General features: G+C 43.6%; 1 protein-coding gene across 1 annotated transcript in view; it reads left to right on the top strand.

Moving 5' to 3' along the window:
• Positions 1–5,467: 5,467 nt before the first annotated feature.
• LOC139579182 (ovochymase-2) overlaps positions 5,468–11,971 on the top strand; it is a 37,246-nt gene continuing 30,742 nt past the window's right edge. Inside the window, exons 1-2 of the mRNA XM_071407568.1 lie at positions 5,468–5,858; positions 10,007–10,137. Of these exons, the coding sequence (XP_071263669.1) occupies positions 5,708–5,858; positions 10,007–10,137 (282 nt within the window). The 5' untranslated portion in view covers positions 5,468–5,707. The remainder of the gene's footprint in view (positions 5,859–10,006; positions 10,138–11,971) is intronic.

An 11,971-nucleotide genomic window follows, 5' to 3' on the forward strand; every position in this document is an offset into this window, starting at 1 on the left:
TCATCATCTAACATTAATGTGTCAGTGCGCTTTAAGAAATCAAATTATGCTCTAGCGTTGGAAAAGATTAGTAGAGTCTACATTCTATCTTGGTAAGGGAATTTCTCTGAATGTCACTGTTGTGTCGTCCCATACGACTCTGTTAAATTCTCACGGGGCATTTTTCCCCTCTCTATGGAAATTCCTCCAAAGTCACCACTACATAACCGTTCTTTGAGCTTAACTGAATATCACGTTTCGGCGTGGTGCTTCGACTGCGTATTAGTTAGAGTCTATATCAAGACTCCCTCTAGCCCTCCAGATAAAATGTCCACCTCAGAAACATAGTTAAAATGTGTTAAACCTCCTGCTATGACCCAGTTAGCTACACACACACACACACACACACACACACACACACACACACAGACACCTCTCAGCTACACAGAGAATCCTTAGAGGACTCGTGCAGCCTAGACGCAGCTTGAGCACAAGCCATTACAATTACCAATACAAATCACAAATAATTCCCTGTCGGATCTTTAGACGCACATCAGACACACTCAGACTCCATCTTATCATGGGGATCAGTATCTGTGTTAATTGCTGTGTACTGATTGTATTTTGAGATTGGTAAGTATGTGATTATGAGTAAGGGTCTGGGGATCTTAGCGATGCTTAGCTATTCTCCATAGATGAACCACTGGGGTTGATTCTGGACCACTGGGTGATGTAATGAATCATGTCAAGCTTTATGTTCTCCCACTATGATGATGTCATATAAAAGCACTATATCTCTCACTCTCTTTCTCTCCCTCTTTCTCTCTCTTTCTTTTTCTCCCCCTCTTTTTATCTCTCTCTCACTTTCTCTCTATCATAAAAGCACCATATAAGTCAGAAACAGCAGGGCGGCTAGCCCCTGCCTCCCCTCTGAAGCGTCTCTTTATCCCTGACCTCTGAACAGCTCTTATAGCACCTTCCCAGTACTGCTTCAGTCCTTTTGTTTCTCTCCCTGACCCCAGAACAGCTCTTATAGCGCCTCCCCAGTACTGCTCCAGTTGTTTTGTTTACTCACTGTTGTATTAAATCACCGGCAGCGCTACAGTAAGGAACTTCCTCCGATGTCGTCCGCTGCTCAGACCCCTGTGGACTATATGGCCTACATTACTTTGCATTGTTGGGAAGCGTTGTGGGAAAAGGTGTTTGGAAGGATTGTGGTGTGTGTGTATGTGTGCGCTTCTGTGTGTGTGTGTGTGTGTGTGTGCACACGTTTATGAGTGTGTGTGTTCCCCTATGTGCTCTTGTTCATAGGGGAACACATACTTTTTTCTATCTTCCTATCCGTCTCCCTCCTCCACTCCAGCATACTCCATCACTGTGTAACATTACACACTGCAGACCTGAGCATTTTATAGTGGCTTGTCATTAACCACCCCGCCGATCCACACACAAACGCACGTAACCTTTCACATGCTGAAAGTCAAGCACAGGTGCACACATACTTGCACACACGCACACACACACACACACTAAGGTCACCTTGGCTGTCTTCACTAGAGACTGCTTTATAACGGCTAACAGATGTTTCTATAAATCATTGGTCCCCCAGTGGACAGAGGTCCACACTCACACACACACACACACACACACACTGCAGCAACACTCTATCTCTCTCCCTTTTTCTCCCTCTCCCTCCCCCCTCCCAGAGACACTCGTGGGTGAGAAAAACATCCCCCACATTGACACCATCTAATAAAGCGATTTGAGCGACTGGAGAAACTGCTATATAAATCCATTCTTGATGCACTAAAATGTTTTGCAGCTGATGTGTGTTGAAGACCTGCAGCAGGGTTGATATACTGACCTGTAGGACTTTTACTAGTATTGTTGTGAACGGATGTTATTGTGGTGGGTGGTGTGCAGTTAGTTGTGAGCGAGTTTGGAGGGTAGAGTTGCAATGAGAGCTGTTAATGGGTCACTTCAAAGACATCTTAGTTTGGAAGTATCCTCCATGGCAGGTGTCCAGTTGTATTTTATTTAATTTATTTAACTAGGCAAGTCAGTTAAGAACAAATTCTTATTTACAATGACGGCCTACCCCGACCAAACTCTAACCCGGACGACGCCGGGCCAATTGTGCGCCGGGACTCCTATGGGACTTCCAATCACAGCCGTTTGTGATACAGCCTGGAATCGAACCAGGGTCTGTAGTGACGCCTCTAGAACTGAGATGCAATTCCTTAGACCGCTGCGCCACCCGGGAGCCCCAGGTGAAGGGGCTTTCTCCCCCTTGAGTTGAAATGTAAAGCAACTGAGAAAATATCTCAACCACCTACTAGAATTGACCCACAACCAACAAAAAAATGCAAGACATTATATAAAATCCTTATCGACTGTATAATATCTTAAATCATTTAATTTAGTTCTCCTAAATGTGTTGCCAAGGAGAGATAAGAAGCTTTCGTTTCAGCCCAGACGTCAATTCAACGTCTATTCCACGTTGGTTCAACGTAATTTCATTGAAATGACACGGTTGATTCAACCAGTGTGTGCCCAGTGGGAGTACAGTATATCACCACTTGTTTCTGTCTTTCCCAAAGGGAAGAATTGGAGGGAATGTATAGGCCTAAGTCCTTATCTCCTAGAGATAGATTAGGTATTTAAAGTGACTGGTTACCATAGTGAATGTGTCTCTGTCTAATCAGACTGTGGCTGAATCCAAGAGGCCTTTATATGATGAGGTAATTCCAACCATTCAATCTCCATGGAGATTAACCAAAATTTAAGCACTTCCTCTATGAAACTCATTAACCCTGACTCCAAAGTTATTGTGAAGAAACCTCTGGTATCGCTTCCACATTGTATGCAAATCTCTCCTAAAGTTATTTTTAATCTCCAATCCGCAATTAGGAGCGTGTGAATGAAGACGTAGGTCATTATTGAGCGGCCTAATTTGTAATGACGAATGGCGAGCGTGAATATTGCAGTTGCCAAACTGTCCCTTATCATTATCGCCCCCTCAGATGATATCGAGATTCCTCAACTCTCCTGCAGTCGACTCTGATTAAAAGTCCAATTAAAAACCTGTCGGTCAGAGGAGTAGGAGGAGCGTCCTGTCTCGCCGGACGTTGCCCGTAGCTGAGGGTTGATTCTCACACAATCACGTGTTGAGAAATAGTGATTCAGCCTTCATCCTCCTTCATACTTCATCATCCTTCATCATCCTTCAGCCTTCGTCATCCTTCTTGGTAATTAAATTCAAACAAGATGGCCTCACTTTGACACACAGTAAAGAAAAGCAACTCACACCTGTACAGCAGTGGAGGCTGCTGAGGGGAGGACGGCTCATAATAACGCCTGGAACGGAGCGAATGGAAATGCATCAGACCCATGGAAACCATGTGTTTGATGTTGTTGATACCTTTCCACCTATTCTGCTCCAGTCATTACCACGTACCCGTCCTCTCCAATTAAGTTGCCACCAACCTCCTGTGCTGTATAGTACTGTAACACAGGGTGAGTCCCAAATTACAGTCATAGTAGGGCCCTGGTCAAAAGTAGTGTACCATATAAGGGACAGGGTGCCATTTCAGACCCAGTGCTGTTGTATGTGAGTGTGCTACTTCCCATATCCTAGGTCCAGGGTTTCTATGGTAACACGAACCACCGCACCACAGGTTCACAACATCTAACCCTCTAAAGTAGACCTTGGGGAGCCAGATAGATAACCGCTACAGTGTAACTCACACTTCACCTAGATAATAAAACATTATCTGATAATACATTGTACTGTTCTGTGCTGTATAAATATTTAACAATATGGCTTGTGTGGTGAAATTAATCTCTCCACAGAGACCAATATCACAATCGTCTTGACAATCATTCTGATCTGTGCTGATCTCTGTTAGTGCTTATGACTGGTTGTAAATGGCCCTCTTCTGCTTGCTCTAATATCTCTGGCTTGTGCTATTATCAGTCTGTACATAGTGAAGTGCTTATCTCAGCGCTTTGAAACTCCTCTCTACAAACCAATGACTGTATATATGAATGGACCAAGCCATTGATCACGTGACACCATTCATTCCTATGTGAAGACTCAATAGCGCGTTGAAGCCAAGTGAAGTCTGTTTAAATGGTGTCTGATGGAGACATAACATGCGCAGTTTGAGCTATTCCAGGAAGTGCTGCTCACTCTCATTGAGTAACTGAAGCTGAAGGCCGACCGGAGTACGGCAGGCTGCCGTTAGCAACTTAATTATCCTTATAACTTCTTCTGTGTGCGATTTTATAATAATCGGTTCAAGGACATACATCTGGTGTGTTAGAAGCAATTGTTGGTACCATGATTGTCTTTTAAATTGTTTTATTTACTCAAAGATTGACCATGAAGATTGCCATTTTTCCGTTCACTATAATGGGGGATCCTGTTTTTCTGCTAACAATGCCTTTAGTACCTTGGGTTGGCCTTGAACTTCCATAGCATAAATCAGAGGGGGCAGTCGTTCTCCCCTGCTACAAACACACTGGCAGCATTACAGCAAGGCAGCATGAGCCAGTCTGTCTGTACAGAGAGCCATTAGAAATTTGCAACGAAGTGTCCGAAATTGCATCCTATTCCGTACATAGTGCTCTACTTTTGACCACGGCCCATGATTCCCTACAAAGTGCCGTACTTTTGACCAGGGCACATAGAGCACTAGTCAAACGTACTGCACTATTTGGGGAATAAAGTGCTATTTTAGATGCATCCTGGGAAGGGACCTCTGATTCCAACAGGCAGGATTACAACGCTGTTTCTAGCACCATGATCCATTAGCTTAACAGATGGTAATTGATTGCCAGGTAGCATCTGTGGGACTAAATAGATGACTAAACAGTAGCTTCCCGTGAGCCTAGTCCCCATCATTCCTTTTACTTTAATCAAATCCATCGCTAATGCTAAGTGCTTTGGCACTTAAGCCACATTAAAGAGTTTAACCATAGCCCAGAAGTGCTCTGTACTACATCAATCAATTAGTAAGCTTGACGATAATTGCAGTGCACTGTGTGACGGGCCCGCTCCTCTTATAAAAGCTGAGGTTGAGACAGTACATGTTTTGAAATGAGATTAGGAGTCAAGTGTAGGGACAAAGTTAATAATATAAACAAGCCTTGCGTAAACACAGGCCATATACCATAGTCCCCCCAAACTCAACTCTGGACCTCGAAGCCAGTTCCACTGTGTTTTTTTCAATGTTGTGCTCTAATCAGGGACTGATTTAGACCTGCGACACCAGGTGGGTACAATTAATGATCAGGTAGAACAGAAAAGCAGCAGGCTCTGTACCTCATAGGGTCAGAGTTGAATACCCCTGCTATACTGTACAACAGTGCATATAACGGTTCTGTAGTAGCCTACAACAGGCTAAGTTATAGGTGAGAGGTAAAAAATGTACCATTGCCCCTACTGAAGCTATGTACAGTATCATAATGATTTTATTTGAGACTCAAAATGACATCAACTAATTTACCCTATGCACACAAAAACACGCTTTACAACATGTCCAAAAATCCTAAACAGTCAAAAACTCTCCGCACAGACACGCTCCGTATCCCTTGTCCAGGTTCAGGTGAGTCCAAGGTACAGCAGGTCTACCAAAGGTCGAACCAGACCGTGAGACGCTGGTGCACCAGAGGCAAAGCACATTTGCTCCACACCTGCACATCTCCACCACTGTGAACAGAGAGCATGGAGGAAGACTTAAAGCAGAGACCCAAGTCCAGGGGTCTGAGTACCCTGGAGAAGAGCCTGATACTACTGTTTGTGGCTCTGACTGGTGCCTGCATTGGTCTGGTGGTCATCTACTTCACTGACAAGAACAGCGTCTCCACTGATGAAGGTGAGTAGTGTACTACCTGTATGTTTAAATGGAGGGAAGGGAAAGGGGGATACCTAGTTAGTTGCACAACTAAATACATTAAACCAAAATGTGTCTTCCGCATTTAACCCAACCCCTCTGAATCAGAGAGGAGCGGGGAGCTGCCTTAATCAATATACACGTCATCGGTGCCCGGGGAGAAGTTGTTGTTGGAGGTTAACTGTCTTATACAAGGGCAGAACTGCAGATTTTTCCACCTTTTCGGCTCAGGGATTGGAACCAGCAACCTTTCGGTTACTGACCCAATTCTCTTAACTGCTAGGCTACCTGGTGGTGAGCTGCTATATACTTTAAACACTGTAGGCCAGATGATTAGTACTACTGTATATACTGTAAATACTTAGGAGTTGTACTATCCCTCTAAACTTCATCACTGTCAAGGAGGTGTGTGAGTACAAAACTTGAAACACTTCAATCAAATGAAGGTTTATAGCTCTACTCACACCAGAAAGTTCAACGCCTCTCAGCAGGACTATGAAACAGTGATTTATGGACCCTTGTGAATTATGGACCATTATACATTTACCATAATACCAGGCTTAGTTAAGCGTCTGGGGAGTGGGTGGGTAATGGCTGTCGGTCGGTGGTGAGTTTGCTGACAAGAAGATGAAAAGTAATGTTTTGTTGTCTATTTTGTTTTAAATTTCAATCACTGTACATTGTGCTCTTAATGTATCTCTGTCTCTGACAGATGTTTTATTATTTATGATTAAAATAAGCCACACTTTCATATCAGCAATAAATAATAAGTATAGAAGAATGATCTGAGTCATTGTATACCGTAATAACAAACCAACGGCATTCATTGCTACAGTAATAATGGCATTGAATACTTCTGGCATTGAATGTGCATCCATTCTGGGCACAGGGCTAGACAGTTATATTCTAAGGGGGTTCTGTGTCTTTGTGGTACCTCTGTGATGTGAGTCACAGTGACGTCCCCTGCCACTGGCCTCACAGTGTGGCAGACAGACAGTCCGAGCTGAGACCCAGCTGTGGAGTAACAGAACGACAAAAAAAAGGCAAAGGTTCCTCTAACGTTGAGGGAACGTCTATAGACAAACCTCCTGCGAACCGTTAGGGATATCTGAAAGTCTAATTGGTCCCCTTGGACATTGGCATCTCATTGGTCTCATTGCTGGACCTATTTTTCATATAGTGTCACTCTGTCACCATAGAAAGCATGACAAATACGTCCTCAATTTGTCACGTCTGCATTTCTTTCATGAGTCATTCTATTTCATCTATAGTTAGAAACCAACCCATCAAATCATCTGAGTTAAAATGTGATATAACATGCGTGTTGTTTTGGCTTCTGACAAGGTGTCAGTGATGATCTATTTATCATATAATATAGTCCACCTATCTGCAACATATCTTGGTGCCTTTTTACAGTTCTGTGCTGGTTCCCAAAAAATACAGCCTTCCCCACCCCCTAAAAATGCATTTAAATCATATAAAAATCTGTGATGTTATTAACACTGTCCCACGCTACCTTGGCTCGGTTAGCCAAATCAGTCATATCGTACCTAAGAATAATGGCTGTCATCCATTTCTATGAGTGAGACTGCCTTAGGAGACACGGCTGACTCCAGAGACAGCACTCACACAGTACACTGGTCTAGTATAATGCAAATACTCTCACTCTCTTTCTCTCTATTTCTCTCACTCTCTTTCACTCTCTCTCTCTCTCTTTCTATCGCTCTCTCCCTTTTATCTCCTTTCTCCTTTTATTCGTCCTTACAAAATCCCTTATTCAATAAACCTTGCCCAGGAATAATGTCTGCACTTTGAAGTAATGGTCGCAGCTAGTGGTGTATTGAAAGGCCAAATACTGTCTAGCATCTGTCTACATTATACAGTGCATTCGGAAAGTATTCAGACCCCTTGACTTTTTCCACATTTTGTTACGTTACAGCCTTATTCTAAAATGTATTAAAAAACATTTATCATCAATCTAAACACAATACCCCATAATGAAAAAGCAAAAACAGGTTTTTAGAAATGTTAGCAAATTTGTAAAAATGATACACCTGAAAATATCGCATTGACATAAGTATTCAGACCCTTTACTCAGTACTTTGTTGAAGCACTTTTGGCAGCGATTACAGCCTCGCGTCTTATTGGGTATGATGCTACAAGCTTGGCATACCTGTATTTGGGGAGTTTCTCCCATTCTTCTCTGCAAGCTCTGTTAGCTTGGATGGGGAGTGTCTGCACAGCTATTTTCAGGTCTCTCCAGAGATTTTAGATCGAGTTCAAGTCCGGGCTCTGGCAGGGCCTCTCAAGGACATTCAGAGACATGTCCTGAAACCACTCCTGCGTTGTCTTGGCTGTGTGCTTAGGGTCGTTGTCCTGTTGGAAGGTGAACCTTCACCCCAGTCTGAGGTCCTGAGCGCTCTGGAGCAGGTTTTCATCAAGGATCTATCTCTCTGTACTTTGCTCCGTTCATCCTTCCCTCGATCCTAACTAGTCTCCCAGTCCCTGCCGCTAAAAAACATCCCCACAGCACGATGCTGCCACAACCATGCTTCACTGTAGGGATGGTGCCAGGTTTCCTCCAGACGTGAAGCTTGGTATTCAGGCCAAAGAGTTCAATCTTGGTTTCATCAGACCAGAGAATCTTGTTTCTCATGGTCTGAGAGTCTTTAGGTGCCTTTTGGTAAACTCCAAGCGGGCTGTCATGTGCCTTTTACTGAGGAGTGGCTTCTGTCTGGCCACTCCACCATGAAGGCCTGATTGGTGGAGTGCTGCAGAGATGGTTGTCCTTCTGGAAGTTTCTCCCATCTCCACAGAGGAACTCTGTAGCTCTGTCTGAGTGACCATCGGGTTCTCGGTCACCTCCCAGACCAAAGCCCTTCTCCCTGATTGGTCAGTTTGGCCGGGAGGCTCTAGGAAGAGTCTTGGTGGTTCCAGACTGCTTCAACAAAGGTACTTCTACAAAGTACTGAATCCTGTGATTTAAAAAAAAAATCTAAAACCTGTTTTTGCTTTGTCATTATGGGGAATTGTGTGTAGATTGATGAGGAAAAATAACAATTTTATACATTTTTAAATAAGGCTGTAACATAACAAAATGTGGAAAAAGTTGAGGGGTCTGAATACTTTCCGAATGCACCGAATATACACGACTAGTCAACATATGGATAGATATATGTGTGTACAAAACATTAGGAACACCTGCTCTTTCCATGACATCGACTGACCAGGTGAATCCAGGTGAAAGCTATGATCCATTATTGATGTCACCTGTTAAATCCACTTCAATCAGTGTAGATGAAGAGAAGGGATTTTTAAGCCTTGCGACATTTGAGACATGAATTGTGTATTTGTGCCATTCAGAGGGTGACAAAATATTTAAGTGCCAGGGGTATGGTAGTAGGTGCCAGGCGCACCGGTTTGAGTGTGTCAAGAACTGCAACGCTGCTGGGATTTTCATGCTCAACAGTTTCCCGTGTATCAAGAATGGTCCACCACCCAAAGGACATCCAGCCAACTTGACACAACTGTGGGAAGCATTGAAGTCAACATGGGTCAGCATCCCTGTGGAACGATTTCGACACCTTGTAGAGTCCATGCCCCGAAGAATTGAGGCTGTTCTGAGGGCAAAAAGAAGGGGTACAACTCAAGGTGTTCCTAATATTTTATACACTCAGTGTATATGTGTGTAAATTGTACTGTATTGGTTGTATAGGGTAGTTGCTGACCATGTTGTCATTGGCTATACGAGGGTATGTTATTACTGTATGTTAATGCTTTATTTACCAATTACCAATTGCTTTGTTTAATGGGACTGGTGGAGCAATCCTTAATTCGAATGCTCTTATTAACGTAAGTAGTGCCACTATGTCCTCAAACAATCTGTCCCAGCAGGATGTTCAATAATGACATTGTGTTACCCTTCCATGTTATACATAACAGTCCAATAACAAGGGTTATAATCCAAACAAATGATTCTGCCGGTAGACATTGTTTTTCCAGAAGAGGTGGCAACATTACCCAAAGCTGTTCCCCTGCAGCTGTCACATCAACTGAATGTTCATGTAATCAAGTGTGTGTGTGTGTGTGTGTGTGTGTGTGTGTGTGTTGTGTGTTGTGTGTGAGACAAGAGGTCAATTCGGGATGCGGGGGTCCTCAGGCACTCAAGGGCCCGTCGGGGGAGTTCACCAGCATGAATCACCCCAGTAGCTACGACAACGGCATGAGCTGCAGCTGGCGCATCACTGTGGACCCAGGCATGGTAAGTACCACAATGCAACACATTCAAAACACAAGGCCTTTTATACAGTAACCTCTTTTCTTTTTACTGTGCTCTTTCCTTCAAACAAATACACTGAACAAAAATATAAATGCAATATTCAACCATTTCTAAGATTCTACTGAGTTACAGTTCATATAAGGATCTCAGTCAATTGACATAAATTCCTTAGGCCCTAGTCTATGGATTCCACACTTTAGAAAAGTTGGGGCGTGGATCAGAAAACCAGTCAGTATCTGGTGTGACCACCATTTGCCTCATGCAGCGCGACACATCTCCTTCACATAGAGTTGATCAGGCTGTTGATTGTGGCCTGTGGAATGTTGTCCCACTCTTCTTCAATGGCTGTGCAAAGTTGCTGAATATTGGCGAACTGGAACACGTTGTCGTACACGTTGATCCAGAACATTCCAAACATGCTCAATGGATGACATGTCTGGTGAGTATGCAGGCCATGGAAGAACTGGGACATTTTCAGCTTCCAGGAATTGTGTACAGATCTTTGCGACATGTAGCTATGCATTATCAGTGTCACGCCCTGACCTTGAGATCCTTTTTATGTCTCTATTTTGGTTTGGTCAGGGTGTGAGTTGGGGTGGGCATTCTATGTTTTGTGTTCTATGTTTTCTATTTCTGTGTGGTTCTCAATCAGAGGCAGCTGTCTATCGTTGTCTCTGATTGAGAACCATACTTAGGTAGCCTTTTCCCACCTGTGTTTTGTGGGTAGTTGTTTTCTGTTTTGTGTTGTTGCACCAGACAGAACTGTTTCGTTTTGTTCCACTTTGTTATTTTGTTTCAGTGTTCAGTTTGAATAAATGATCATGAACACATACCACGCTGCGCTTTGGTCCTCTTCTTCAGACGAGCGTTACAATCATGCTGAAACGTGGGGTAATGTCGGCAGATGAATGGCATGATAATGGGCCTCAGGATCTCATCACGTTGTCTCTGTGCATTCAAATTTCCATTGATAAAATTCAATTGTGTACGTTGTCCGAAGCTTATGCCAACCCATACCATAACCCCACCACCACCATGCTCATCCACACAACGCTATATATGTTGTCTGCTATCTGCCCGGTACAGTTGAGAGCACACTTCTCCAGCGTGCCAGTGGCCATTGAAGGTGAGTATTTGCCCACTGAAGTTGGGTACAACGCCGAACTGCAGTCAGGTCAAGACCCTGGTGAGGACGACGAGCACTCAGATGAGCTTCCCTGAGATGCTATCTGACAGTTTGTGCAGAAATAATTTGGTTGTGCAAACCCACAGTTTCATCAGCTGTCCGGGTGGCTGGTCTAAGATGATCCCACAGGTGAAGAAGCCAGATGTGGAGGTCCTGGGATGACGTGGTTACATGTGGTCTGCAGTTGTGAGTCAGGTTGGACGTACTGCCAAATTCTCTAAAGCAGAGAAATGAACATTAAATTCTCTGGCAACAGCTCTGGTGAACATTCCTGCAGTCAGCACGCCAATTGCATTGTGTTGTGTGACAGAAGTGCACATTTTAGAGTGGCTTTTTCTTGTCCCCCAGCACAAGGTGCACCTGTGTAATGATAATGCTGATTAATCAACTTCTTTATATGCCACACTGATCAGGTGGATGGATTATCTTGGCAAATGAGAAATGCTCAGTTACAGGGATGTAAGCAGATTTGTTCACCAAGTTTGAGAGAAATCAGCTTGTTGTGCACATGGAACATTTCTGGGATCTTTTATTTCAGCTCATGAAACATGGGACCAACAATTAAAATGTTGCGTTCATATTTTTGTTCAGTATACATGTCAAAACACAACTACGTCTCATAGGCTCTGT

The sequence above is a fragment of the Salvelinus alpinus genome, chromosome 6, assembly GCF_045679555.1.
Source record: "Salvelinus alpinus chromosome 6, SLU_Salpinus.1, whole genome shotgun sequence".
In the NCBI taxonomy this organism is placed as follows: domain Eukaryota; kingdom Metazoa; phylum Chordata; class Actinopteri; order Salmoniformes; family Salmonidae; genus Salvelinus; species Salvelinus alpinus.